Raw genomic sequence first — 15,162 nt, 5'->3', positions numbered from 1 at the left:
ACATCATTCATTCATGGTAACCCTAGCTACTAGCAAAACAGGGCCAAATTAATATAGCAGAAGTTGACACATTTCCTGGGGGAAAACTCAGTTAGTGTTTGAAAAAGGATGGATTTGAGAATGGACATTTATCATTCTCCCTATGGTTCAACGTGGAAATGTAGGTATAGGGGCCTAGGGACTGGGGTGTAAAGTTTTCACTCTTTATCATGACCATTATGATCCCAGTGAACAGTGGTTTCTTTTCCTGTCTTGCCAGCACACTTATAATCCAGAGACAATGATGTACATCTCTCTCTATTCCCCAATGCTATGAACAGTGTACATTTTCTATTTATATGTATAATTTGGTTTATTTTCCTTTGCATTTAATGTCCCTGTGGACCACAGGTCACTTGGATTAGTAACTAAAACCCTCTGGAGTTGCACACTCATGCCCTCCAATTTTTATAGATAGAGAGAGAGGGAGATTTCTTTTTTTCTCTGTCTTTGGCCCCAGAGAGACCTAAATCATACAAATAATCTCACAGCTCAATTCCACCTTACTTTAAAGTCCATGGCTCCAGAACTGTAGTCTATTCTTCCTCATCTAGCAAAGACAGAGAAGGTTCCTCTTTCCACATAAAGCTGGTAAGAAGGTAGAGAGATGTATTTATTGTGTTGACTTTTTACTTTGTTACTTATTCACAAACAGTCATATGGGTTTATAGAAAAGTCAGATATCATGAGGGTTTCCCCTGTCCTCATCGATCCATATAACATGTAGATATACAACCTCTAATAATTCATAGTTAAATATTTTCATAATGTTCCTCGATTGAATTGAAAATCAGACAACTGGAGATTTAAAAGAAACCATAAAAAAACTAGCATAAAGGGAACAGTAACTTGTATCCTTGCTACAGAATATTTACTCTCATGAATTTGGAAACAACTAGTTTTTTAAAGGCTTGATTGAAAAGTACTAACATTATACTCATGAATACTGCTATTATTTAATTTAATTCTCCCTAGAATTGACTTGAACAATATAAATATATTAATCGACAAAATTATTTTTAGAATTTTACTTGAAAGAGGCAATACAGCATTTCTGTGTTTACTGAGCCAATTGCCGTTCTCATTCGCTGTCTCCTGAAAATGTCTACTGTATCCTGAAGCCAGCATCCATCACTTTACACTTTTGAACAGCAATAAATTACCCACAAATACTTCACAGAGAAAAAGGTTTCACCATGTTGGCCAGGATGGTCTTGATCTCTTGACCTCGCGATCCGCCCACCTCAGCCTCCCAAAGTTCTGGGATTACAGGCATGAGCCACCGCGCCAGGCCTCTTTTGGTTTTCATAGTTCCCATAAAACAAGTCTCATCTTGCTTTAGTGTATATAGCGCATTCCAGTCTTCTGGAGAGTTGTGTCCTCATTGTTTTTCCTTTATAATTCTAGTCTCTGAAGTTGTTCACCTATAGTGTTGGATGAAAATGATAAATATACACTGATAACTCCCAAACCTGTATTACTGGCAATTATCCTGTGTCTGCAGATTCACACCCTCATGGTCACTGAAGAACCACGGATATTTTTCAGTGGCTATTATTCATTGTACTCACAAAATATTCGCAAATGAAGATACTTATTTTTTCTCAGCTATGTCTTTATTCAAATCATCTTACAATATGATCCAGCTTAATATTCTGTAAATGGAAACTATCATGAAAATGTATAAAATCATATGGACATATTTCCCCTGAATTTTACAGTACAAAAACATATTTTTGTGAACTATTTCTGATTATGAGTTGTAGATGAACATTATAATTTAATTTAGAAGTTTCTCAATGATGCAGATCTTATCTATGACCTTGGATAACTCTCCTAACCAAAAGAAAATTTATATAAATATTTTACATAACACTGCAATGCATCACTTCTGTAGGATGGAAGCACTGTGAGGACAAATGCTGCAAAACCAGGACACCATGGAAATCCTAAGCAACTCAACATCTAAATTTCCAACCTTCTTGTTGACTGGCATTCCTGACCTAGAGTCTTCCCACACCTGGACCTCCATTCCTTTCTGTTGTTTTTATGCCATTGCCCTCTCTGGGAGCAGCATGATCCTGTTTGTCATCACTACCCAGCAGAGTCTCCATGAACCCATGTATTATTTCCTCTCCATGTTGTCAGCCACTGATCTGGGCTTGACTGTTTCTACATTGTCAACAACATTAGGTATCCTCTGGTTTGATGCACGTGAAATCAGTCTATATAGCTGCATTGTCCAAATGTTTTTTCTTCATGGATTCACTTTTATGGAATCTGGGGTGCTGGTGGCTATGGCCTTTGACCGTTATGTGGCCATCTGTGATCCTCTGAGGTACACTACCATTCTCACTAATTCCAGAATCATTCAGTTGGGTCTTCTGATGATTACACGTGCTGTAGTACTAATACTACTACTACTTTTGCTCCTTAAGCCTCTCTATTTCTGTAGAATGAATGCCCTTTCCCACTCCTACTGTTACCATCCAGATGTGATTCAATTAGCGTGTTCAGACATTCAGGCAAACAGCATCTGTGGATTAATAGATCTCATCCTGACAACTGGAATAGATACGCCATGCATTGTCCTGTCATATATCTTAATTATTCACTCTGTCCTCAGAATTGCCTCCCCTGAAGAACGGCACAAGGTCTTCAGCACCTGTGTCTCCCACGTGGGAGCAGTTGCTATCTTCTACCTCCCCATGCTGGGCCTGTCCTTGGTGTATCACTATGGTCGGTCAGCCCCCAGAGTGGTCCGTTCAGTGATGGCCAATGTATACCTGCTTTTACCCCCTGTGCTTAACCCCATCATCTACAGAGTAAAAACAAGACAGATCTGCAAGGCCGTGCTCAGTCTGCTGCTTCCAAAATGAACAGACGTAGTTTTATTTGATAAAAACCTGGCATAAATGACTTGCATTGTAGAAAAGCACACTTGCTCTCTTACTGCCTATTGCATGTGGGTTTTTAAAATATTTTTCATTCACCCAACAAATAGTAAATATGTTATATATTTGGTCATAAAATATAAGTATGGTATATCACCCAAGACATTTGTAGTGTAATTAGGAAAATAACAATAATGAAATGATAAAATAATACTCCTGGCAACTAACATGTATTGACTCTTTGTTTCAGGCTAGGTGTTCTACTAACTGCTTTTAAGACATATTCCATTTATTCTTCCAGAACAGCCAAATGAAACATATATTACTATTAGTGACATATTACGGATGATGAAACAGATTTATAGCCATTTAGGCTACCAAAGGCCATGTGAATAACATGAGGCACAGTTGAGATTTGAACCCAGGTGTTCTGTATCTCAAATGCTATGCTCTTCATCACTGTATTACATACTCTGCCAAAGTCATGTAGCAGAAATGTTTTAAGATCAAAAGTAAGACTTGGATATCCTTGGTTCCATCCTTTGTCTTAAAAGGTTGTAGTAACCTTCTTAGAATATACTTTAGCTGTTTTCTTCATGGGCAATTCATAATACGAAAGGTAGGAACAGATATGTCATGGCATGTAAGTCATTATCCAGTGTTGGGTAGTCCAAAGGAAAGCTTTAGGGGTGAGGCACACTTGCTAATTTATCACAGGGAATGGGAACTTGAGAGAACTAGAAAAGAATGTAAAATAAATTACAAGGAAGTTTGGGTCAGATGTTCTAAACCTTTTTCTGCACTATGGTCCCTTAGAAAACTAATGAAATTTATGACCCTTTCCCCATAGATAAACATACTCACATTATTTTCCATAATTTTCAGAGTTTTCACAAATGTCATTAAAGACCTATGTGACTCCTTAACCAGCTAAAGAACCAAGGTAAAGAATTCATGGTTCTCACCTATACAGTTTTACAGAGACAGCTGCAAAATGTTTGGTTTCTGAAAAGGAACTTATGTAACTCTTTGGATTTAAGAGACAGAAGCTTAAAATGTCAGTTGCTTATAATGGCAGAACAAAATCAGAGGGAAATGGAGATGGAAACCTAAAGGCAGTCACATCAGTTTTATTGCCACTGGAAAGTAGTGATAGATGGAAGAAATGTTCCAGGTACCCCACATATATTGAGGGCAGCAGTGTGCTGGATAGAGTGCACACCAGCTTACAAGAGCCTATTTTTGCATATCTTTCTAACTATGCATTAAAGGATGTCATATTAGTAGCTTGAAATCACTGATAATGATAATTTTTATGCCATGTGAACTGGTAAAATTTTTTAAATATTTATATAATAAACATTGTCCAATTTAATTTAATAGCATTGAGAACTTTTTCTGTTTTTAAATATTCAGTTTATCAGCACACAGTGACTGCAGGTATATTTTATGTTTGACCTCATGGGAAATAACAAAAAATAAAAGATCAATAAAAATTATTACTGTACACTCACAAAGGTTAAAATCTTGTGTGTAAAACATCAACATGAACAAAAAATCATGAAATAACGGACTTATTGGGGTGATAATTCATAACACAAAAGTAAATTTTTACCCTTTGTTTATGTTGACTTCTGAGTTGAAAGAGTATCCAAAAGTGCGTGCTGGAGAGGACTATTTTGTAAGAAACTCTGTGGAAAAAAGGAAGAAATCTTGTATGACAATTTTACTATTCATGGAAGAATTATCTTCTGAGTTTTAAGGTCTATCTGTACATAGCCATGAAAATTATGAAACACAAACCTTTTTTTCTTCTGTTTTCTCTCTTCCTCAGCTTTCCCCAAGTGAACGTAGATAATAAAATTTGTGTTAGTAGCTTTAAAAACACCTTTTGATAGAACAATGCCATTATGTAAACGAATTTGTTTATCGATTTAGTTTACAAATTTGGCTACACTTCCTGACTTTTATATGTGAGAGTCTTTTTCTTGAGTAATTCTACATGCCTGTTAGCTGCTTGGAACATCAGAAAGATAGATGTGGTAAAAGAATGTAATACATACTAACATTATCACAATAAGCACTCCTTGCAATATTCCAAACCAATAGCACAGCCATCAGCAGAAAATTTTATATTATAATACCTTATCCAAGCAGAGTTACTGCAAAAATAAAGGTAATAGAGAATGAGAAACTGTGGGAGGAAAGAAAAAAGGGAGAGAGAAAAAGGAGGGAGGAAGGAAGGAAGGAAGGAAGGAAGGAAGGAAGGAAGGAAGGAAGGGAGGGAGGGAGGGAGGGAGGGAGGGAGGGAGGGAGGGAGGGAGGGAGGGAGGGAGGGAGGGAGGAAAGGAAAGAGGGAGGGAAATTAACGATGTAACTTAAATAAATTTCCAAATAGCCCATTTGTTACACTGAACAAGGATACCCTTTTACTGATGGTGAGTTAATTAAATCACTTTTTATTGGTAGCAACAGATAATCTATAGCCAGAAAGAATGAACTTATTTAAGACTATTTCTATCTAATTGTTAGAGAGTCAAAGAACTCCTCAAATACTGTACTCAACCCAAGCAGGTCTGTGATGTTATGTCTGTATCCTGGGGAGAAATGTAGTACCATGAAACATTGAGTAGAAACACCTGGGTGAGTGACCCGTGAAGACACTGATTATGCAGAAATCCTTATAATCCTTGGGCTTGCAGAGGTGGCCCACACTTCTCTGGTAAGAACAATAATTTCCACCACTTCCCATAAGTCTATCTCCTGGAGCTCCCTCCATCTCTTGTTCTGACCACCAGAATGAACACTGGCATTAAATTCCAGCATAAATCTGTTGGGAATGTGCTGGGCCTAGTAAGATAAGAAAGAGACTATAACTTGAAGAATAGCAAAAATTAGCAAGCAGTTTATGGCAAGAATCCATGAAATGCCCTCAGGATTGAATAGTGAGAAGAGTTGATCAAGCAGGTCTGAATAGAAGACTATATTGGCAAGAACACATCAATATAGGAGCATTTATTTGGAATACAAATTTTTTTTTTTTTTTTTTTTTTTTTTTTTTTTTTTTTTTTTTTTTTTTGAGACGGAGCCTCGCTCTGTCGCCCAGGGTGGAGTGCAGTGACCGGATCTCAGCTCACTGCAAGCTCCGCTTCCCAGGTTCACGCCATTCTCCTGCCTCAGCCTCCCAAGTAGCTGGGACTACAGGCGCCCGCCACCTCGCCCGGCTAGTTCTCTGTTGGAATACGAATTTTAACACCTTAAGAAGAACACCAAGGAAAGTGGCTAATTTACTACTGAGTGACAATTGGCTAGAAAAAGTGTTGGACAACATTCAGCATATTGGAAATGACTGTGCTGCCCTAGTAAATGGAAAAGGAAAGAATATAGAGTCTGATGAAAGTGTGCATGCTGGAATAGATTAAGAGTGTGTAAAGGTGGAAGACTCACCATACATTTTCCATAAAAGGGCACAGAGGACACATCGTTCAGAAGCCACTGGAAATGAGCTGTGAAAATGATACCAGCATCTCTAAGAAGCTGAATGGTAACTCTTTTCCGCTGATCATGGAGGCCAGCAGTACCTGCGGTCACCAAGCCAGGCTACCCATGCATATGAAGAGGCCTTGACATAATAGAAGGCAGGGAGCAGTGGTTAACCACCAAAAGCCAGAGCTACAATTATCATAGGAACCAACAAGATCTGAAGGGTAGACAAGCAAGTTGGTGTGCACATGGATAATAGAGCATAAACTCCCTGGGTCAAAATAGACAAGCAGCCAACAAGAGGCTAGATAATATTTACTATAAAAAGAAGGCAAGAACAGAAGAGCAGGAGCTGTCAGTCTTTGATGTAGGCTTGACCTTGAGTTAAAGAGAGAAAGAAGGAAGTTTGGGTAGAAAGAAGCATCCTAGAATGTAGCACAGTTCTGAACAGATTTAGTCAAGGCCGTTGGGTATCCTCTAATCAAAACACCTGTCAGCAGAGTTCTATGCCTTCTAGAAATGGACCTTCCTCAGTTTCTCTGCCACGGCCAGTGATTGCCTAGAAACAGCTCCTGAGCAATGTGGCTTACATAGAATATGATGATGAACTAGGGCTGTTGATGCCCATACTCTGACATATGAAGAGAATATTTTAATAACCATCACATTTGTTGAATTAAGAGAAAAATAGGGAAGGAATTACAAGGAGAAACCAAGAAACCAAACCTTGAGACAAAGAGAAGCCAGAGCAGCTGTGGGTTGCTCAACAGACGTTTGAATGTCTTCATGTGTCTCCCTTGAAGCTTCAAATACTCAGGAAAAGGGGTTTCAGCATAAAGGATATATGAAAATGTTAGTATTCTTTGTACAAAATTTTGTAGCTCAGAAATTATTTTGAAATATAACGTTAAAAATTATCCTAAGAGAGCAACTCTTTAGCCCTGCTTGGGTCGCATACCTAATTGTCTAGTATTAACCAATCAAGTCATGTATACAGGCCCAGTATTTTGGGCCCATCTCTATTCTGGGAACACTTATCAGAAAAGGGGAAATATTTTTTGCCGAAGAACTAGCCAATACCACTCACATACCTCTCTTTATCCAACAAAGTGCACTAAGAACATTTAATTTATGACATATATTGTAAGGCAATGGTCATTATCCTGGGGATTAAACTGAATAAGCAAAAAAAATTGTTAACTTTAAAATTTCCCTTTTAGCAAAACTGCTTAAGGCAAAAGTACTAAGGATTACAAAATCATGATTAGATGAATAACAAAACAGTTACATAAAATTATGGAGTAAACAAATGTATTAACCTGCCATGTCTTTCCTGCAGGTCAACAGAGACAGAACGAGACATTTTGAAGAAAAGATTAAAAAGTAATAAACATTAAAATCTTACTTTATTAGGCAGAGGCACAATAAAATATCCCTTCTGTATAATTTACATGCTTTATAAAATTCTCCTGTTTATGACATTATATAATTACTTATTCTGACAACTTTAGGAATCCAGTTTTTATTTTAGGAATCAAATTTAATACTAAATACTTTAATATTAATAACAAATAGTGCTACATGCCATTAAACTTTAAGATAACTAATAATCATTAATCTGTGACAATTTAGGATAATTAAAAACTGTGCGAAATCATCTACAATCTACAGTAACTTGTCTGTTTCCTTACTCACTGCTGTTGTGTTAAACAGAAAAGAAACCCATTAGCCAAAACTAATTTCCACGTAATTATGCATTTATTTGTTCATTCTGTATTTGCTGAGTTAGTATTTATCAACACTATGACATACGAAAATAAATACAGCATGCTGTTGAAGGGCATATACTCTCATGAAGCATTTCTAGCCATGTCTTCCTACCAAAATTATCCACATGCCCTTCAGTTCCCCAAATTCAGCAAGTCTAAAACCAAATTAATTAGTCTCTTTTATGAATAATCTGATTCTGTTTTGATGAGTGACATTATTTCTGATCATGAAAGATGTAAAGTAATTAAAGCAATATGCTTTCATTGAAGAAACCTGACTATGCCTTCCTCAGACCTCTGGCAACATGTCTTTTTGTTTTAATTTCTATTTGATGAAAGCTGAAGACTGAACATTTCTGATCTCCCTTTGTGATGCCACCTTTTGTTCAGCCAACCAAGCCTCATTGGTCAATGTCCCCTGTGGCCTTTCTCTCTATTTTCACCATTCAAACTGGTGACGTTTAACATAAATACAGCTTATTTGATGCAGACTTTATATAATTTCTCACTGCCTGCTTCACCATTCTGTGTCTTCAGAATCTCTCTCTAGGCACATTCTATCAAGTACTCTCCTTATTCTAATTTATCCTCAACACAGATGTAAGATTAATCTTATAATGAAATTGTAATATTGTTTAATATAGGCTTCACTATTTTCTCTTGCTCTCCAAGTTGTAAATAAATTTCACCTGCCAAGAAGATACTAAATCCCAATCCTGCGTACTTTTCTTTAAAATTTTCAGGGATTGTGCCACCACTCTATTTTGCTGGAAAAGAAATTGATAACCATTGCTATGTCTTTTCTTTGAGCTACAGTTATTAGCAGACCAGATTTCAGGTTTCCTGGTTATATAACACAGAGTTCTTGGAACTTTACTCTCGGCAAAGAAAATACATGAACTATTTGCCTCCCATTCTAGTGAGTCTCCTTTTTCTCTGCTTTTCCACTTTTCTAAAAGGGTATAACAAAGCAACAAGTACAACGATTTTTATATAAGTTCTACTAAACAAACTTGCTAGATTAACAGAAGTTTCACTTCCTCTGAAAATATACTGCCTGATGATAGCTGCCAGTTGAATAATTACAGCTTGTTTTCTAAATAGCACGTTCTCTCTAGTCCCAATAAGTGATCTATAGGCTGTCAGTGCTTTTACCTTGACTATCTTGATTATTATAACATAATTTGTATTAAGGACATGGTTCATGCAAAGATGATATGGAAATTCAGTTTGCAAAACTATATTAAGAGGCCCTAATGCTACATCAAAATACTGTGAATAAAGTACATCTATAAGTTGGAAACTTACATAAAATGTTCAATGTACGTTAAAATTATTTTTCTGACTCTTGCATGTATTTAACCTTATTAAAAAGCAAACCTAACTATTAACCAAAATAGAGTTGGATAAAATAACTTCTATTGTGTTTGTTCATACAATTCTCTTTTCTATACTATGGACTAGATCTTCAAGAGAGGAGAATAAATTAATTTAGTAAATTACTGACCACTGATTTTGTGTCAAGCATGGTGTTCATCAGTTCTTATCAAGTAAATATTGAAGTTTGCTTTAGCTTGAACAGCTAAGATTAAATAATATAATGTACCTGACTAGAAAACAGTAATCACTATACAGAAGGTAATCAACATAATCCTTGAGGAAAAGCCAGGTCTTTTTTTTTTTTCCTGGTAGTTGCTTCCACTTGAGTTCCCAACCTGCTAAAACTTCTTTCCTCTGTTGAAAAGTCAGCTCCCATGGAGCCCTCGACTTGATCATTCTATATTGTAGCTTGCTTCCAAATTGTAGGAATCCATTTGCTCATTCTAACAGATATTTAAAATACATGTACTATGGAACTAGCATTATGCTATTGCCTGGAGATACTTCCAAATCATCTGGCAACCAAATAACTTTACACAAAAATCTATATAACAGATTATTTACAAGAAACATATAGCAGAACAAAAACCAAGAAAAAATACTAGACTCTCATCTTAAATGCACTATCCATCTCCAAAGAAATGATTCAATTTCATTTCTAATTGAAACGTGCAAACACAAACTTCCTGTGTCAATATGTTTATTTTCCCTGATGCGATTTTATTCCGTTTAAGCATCCAAATTTTCTGATGCTAGCTAACTGATCTAACGGGAGAAGAAGTGCAGTGTAACAGAGTGGTGCAAAAATTCCACAGAGGCACACTTATCCCAGCTGAGTAAATGACTCTACAATTAAGATTCCTTATAAAAGTTTTCCATTCATACAGGTAAATGGGTCACCTTCATATACCCCACTCTAAGTAAGAGCAAGGCAGTCTCTCCTCCGTTTCTGAAGTCCAAATCAAGTAGCTGCTCTCAGATCAGAAACAGGACTTACTTAAATGCCCTTGATGACTTTTAAACTTCTTCATGAGTGATTTGGCATAGATAAACACAAGGAAGAATTTATTGGAAGTGAAATTAAAGACAAAAATTCACCTAGTCTTCTGGCGTTGCTCCTTCAGCACTATTTGTATCCCTTCCAATTCTCCACACCTTGAAAGGTAAGGCTCTCCCCGCTTACCCTTGGTCCCTGACCTCTAAGCCCTTTGAGCTTCTGACTCCACTCACCCTCCACTGTTTTGTTCACTTCTATGGTCCTGTTGCCTGTTCAGAAATCCTGAATTCCATATAGATGTTTTGTTTTCATACATTAAGCTAATCATAGCAAAAATTATACTTATGTATGTATGTATTTCCTGCCATATATGATAACCAAATCCCAAACTACAGTCACTGGCACACTCTCACTATTACTTAAATTATATTTTCAATTGGTTTAAACCTATGCCAGCACATTTATTCTATTCTGTCTCTTAAGTCTGCATCAATCTGATGCATTTCCTTTTAATTTGGTTCTCAACACCAGAGAGATAGAGTGGCACAGTAAAATGACCACACCTTTAGGGTCAGACAGTCCTGGATTCACACACTGGCTCCATGAAATCTATCAATGGAAACCTTCAATAAGTCATTCGCTCTAACCTCACCTGAAAAATGAGAATATCAGTCACAGACTATTAATGATGCTGTTAAAGTTACACATGTAGAGACATATAGCAAGGATACTGGCTCAATGCTAATTTTTCTTCTTTCTGAGAATATTATATCCATCCTCTCATCTGTTTTCCCACCTTCCACCTGGCTCATATTTCAGCTCAAGCCCCAAACATTAAGGCTGGTTATCTCAGTGCCTCAGGTCATCATGAACTTGATACAGTCATTGCTTTGCCTGCATGTAGGTGGTTAGCTTTGTAACATTCCACAGATGCTGTTCCTAAATTCATAAAAAGTATAATAAAGAATTCATCTTAAATCCTTCTCTATAAAGAGGTAAATAAATTAAATTAATAGTTAAATGAATTGAATCCATGGCATTTTCAATCACAGAAATATCATTTTGTCATTCTATGTAGATTGTATTGGTAGTCATTGCTTTGACAAATCATATGATGATAACTGATTTTTCTCCAACGCAGGATCTAACTCCAGATTTGTCTTTATCTGAGATGACTAATAATCTAGAAAATCTGACTTCATATTCCTCTTTATAAAATAAAATACTCTTTATCTGGAGTATTCTTACTACTTAGAAGCTAGATAAGGATAAGGCCTTTGTTATCTATTCCTAAAACCTTCAGGCACAGATTCCAATTCATATCTACTTATACCCATGAATTTTAGCAATAGAAATTAAGATTTGACTAGCAAGAGGCCAACTGGGTGGTGGTGAATGCAGAAAGGATATCAGGCAAAGACGGTAGGCCTGCCTTGAGACCAAGCCCAGGATAGCCATCCTCTTTTGTGCATTCTAGAGATGATGAGAAACAACCCATGCGTAAACTGGTGATATTTTTATCCTTGGATTAGATGAAGAAACACTACATTGGAAAATATCAAAGAAGCTAATAAATTAAAAACATAGATGTTGTTTCTCTCCCAGTAATCATAGGATATAGCAATCTGCTCTAAGCTCTTTTAGTACAAATGAGGAATAAGGCCAGTTTCTAAATTTAAGGAATTAGCACGGTCTCATATGTAATATTTTAATCTGTCTATAAACATCATTTATTACCTTGAAAATAAAAGGTTATTTTGAGGGTTAAGTGTGCAAAGTAGGCACTCAATATTTATTATTCAAAGAAGTAATTAGCAAAAGATGAAGGAATATTGATATATATGGACACATGACATGCACACTAGCAACAGTGGCTATTGTCAATATTGCCTAGGTTAATAACAATTGTTTTAATTAGCATTTCTTTGGCTGACTATGAGACTGAAAATTCTTCCTGTATTAACTACTAGTCCCTTGGAGAATTCCATTTTTAATTATTTTTGCCAAATTTTTTGTCTTTTTTTTTTGAGATGGAATTTCACTCTCGTTGCCCATGCTGGAATGCCATGGCACGATCTCTGTTCACCACAACCTCCACCTCCCGGGTTCAAGCAATTCTCCTGCCTCAGACTCCCAAGTAGCTGTGATTATAGGCATGCACCACCACGCCCAGCTTATTTTTTGTCATTTTTTAAAAGTTGTATAGTAAACACATTATTCAATTGAATGTTATATATGCTTTAAATATTTCTCCAAATTTATAATTTCCCTTTTATTTTATTTTATTTTTTTAGATGGAGTCTCGCTCTGTCACCAGGCTGGAGTTCAGTGGCGCAATCTTTGCTCACTGCAACCTCCACCTCCCGGGTTCAAGTGATTATCCTGCCTCAGCCTCCCAAGTAGCTGGGACTACAAGCGCCCACCACCATGCCCAGCTAATTTTTTATATTTTCAGTAGAAACGGGGTTTCACCATGTTGGCCAGGATGGTCTTGATATCTTGACCTCGTGATCCACCCACCTTGGCCTCCCAAAGTGCTGGGATTACAGGCGTGAGCCACTGTGCCTGGCCATAATTACCCTTTTAAATCTGTAGAAGTTGCTTTTTACTATAAAACAGTTATTTGAATTTTACCAAATCAAATACATCAATGTTTACCTCTACAGTTTATATCTTTGGTTTTATATTTAGAAATTTTTCTTCTACTACAGGATTATATATTTACCTGCATTTTATTCTAAACTGTATGTGGCTTTTTGATATTTACATATTTAACCATCAGAAAATAATTTCAGTATGTATTGTGGTGATATGCTTTATTTTAGCTTTTTCGTGTTTTGTTTTAGTTTGTTTGTTTGTTTTTTCCAAATGGATGATCAGCTTACCTAACTCCTTTTATTCAACAGCTCACTTTATTTCTACCAGTTTAAAAGTCTACCTTTATACATAACTAAATGTTCACTTGTGCCTCTTCCTGTACTTTTAATTCTGTCTCAGAGACAAACACTGCCCTACTTTCTTTTTTTGAAATGCTGCCTTTTCCAGTCGTTTCATTAAAATTGATCATACAGTATGTAATATTCTGCATCTGGCTTCTTTCACTCAGCATATGTTGCATCCATGTTGTAGCACTTATTAGTAATTTTTTCCTTTTTTGCCGAATAGTTTTAAGCCTATGGATATTTCACAATTTGTTCACCAGTTAATCAACTGATTGATATTTGGATTGTTTCAATTCTGGGCTATTGTGAATAATGTTGTTATGAACATTTGTATACACGTATATACATGTATTGTGTGTACACAAGCTTTCATTTCTCTTTGGTAGAGTCCAAGGAGTAGAATTTCTGGATCATATGGTAAGTTTATATTTCAATTTTTAAGAAACTGTCAATCTGTTTTTCAAAGTGGCTGTATCATTTTACATTTCCACAAGCAATGTATTATGTGTCCAGTTTCTCCACATGCTTATCAACACTTGGTATTTTCTTTTCTTCCTTCCTTCCTTCCTTCCTTCCTTCCTTCCTTCCCTTTCCTTCTTTCTTTTTTCTTTCTCTTTTTTTCTCTCTGTTTCTCATTTATAGCCATTCTAGTGGGTGGATAATGGTATTTGATAGAAGTTTAAATTTTTATTTTTTAATTTTAATTTTATTTTCCTAATTCTCATCTTTTTATGGGCTTGTTAGTCATTTTTATATATGCTTTGGTGATATGTCTATTCAAATATTTGCCCATTTTTAATTGGATTGTTTGTCTCTTTGTTGAGTTGTAAGTTCTTTATATTTTTTGTGTATGAGTTTTTATGCAAGTATTTTCTCCTAGTCTGTTTTCTGTATTCTTATTTTCTTAATGGTGACTTTTAAAATGTACCTTTTTTTGTTTGAAGTAGATATTGATCTTTCTTTAGTGGCTCACACTTTTAATATGGTATCTAATAATGTTTTGCCTAACCGAGGGTCATAAAATCTTCTCCGACTTTTTTTTCTAGAAGTTTCTGATTTTTAGCTCTTACATTTAGGTCTGTAATACATTTTGAGCTAATTTTTCAGAACAGTGTTTGCTAAGAATCCAAGTTCTTTTTTTTTGGTTTTCTTTTTGTTTGTTTGTTTTTTTGTAGTCATATTTAATTGTTCTAGCACCATTTGTTGAAGAGTCTATCCTTTCATTTAATTGTCTTGATACCTTTGTTACAAATCAATTGGCTATAATGTACGTGTTTAAATCTGGACTCTCCAACTTGTTCTTTTAATCTGTATGACTGTCCTCATGCTGTGTCTTAATTGCATTGGTTTAATGTTAAGTTTTGAATGCTGGTAGTATAAGTACTCCAAGTTGTTTCTTCTGTTTCAAAATTGTAAGTCTTTTGCATTTCCATATATTGTAGAATGTCAATTTTTACAGTAAAAAAGACCTGTTGATATTACATCAAATTTATAGATTCACGAAGGGAAAACAGCCATGTCCATGCTATTGAGTCTTCTAATTAATTTACATGTGATGTCCCTCCACTTATTTACGTCTTTTAAAATATCTCTCAGCAAAGCTTTGAAGTCATCAGTGTCTTAGCTGTGTGTTTTTTTGTAATTTTTTTTAACATTAT

At 35.8% G+C, this 15,162-nt stretch overlaps 1 protein-coding gene across 1 annotated transcript; it reads left to right on the top strand.

The window, feature by feature from the left end:
• Positions 1-1,958: 1,958 nt before the first annotated feature.
• On the top strand, positions 1,959-2,918 carry LOC104681968 (olfactory receptor 51F1). The gene has a single exon (XM_010388424.1). It carries the CDS (start codon positions 1,959-1,961, stop codon positions 2,916-2,918), a length of 960 nt encoding a protein of 319 aa, XP_010386726.1.
• Positions 2,919-15,162: the final 12,244 nt, after the last annotated feature.

This window comes from Rhinopithecus roxellana, chromosome 15 (genome assembly GCF_007565055.1).
Source record: "Rhinopithecus roxellana isolate Shanxi Qingling chromosome 15, ASM756505v1, whole genome shotgun sequence".
NCBI classification, from domain to species: Eukaryota; Metazoa; Chordata; class Mammalia; order Primates; family Cercopithecidae; genus Rhinopithecus; species Rhinopithecus roxellana.
The sequence above is the reverse complement of the archived record's forward strand: the minus strand, read 5'-3'. Positions and strand labels throughout refer to the sequence as shown.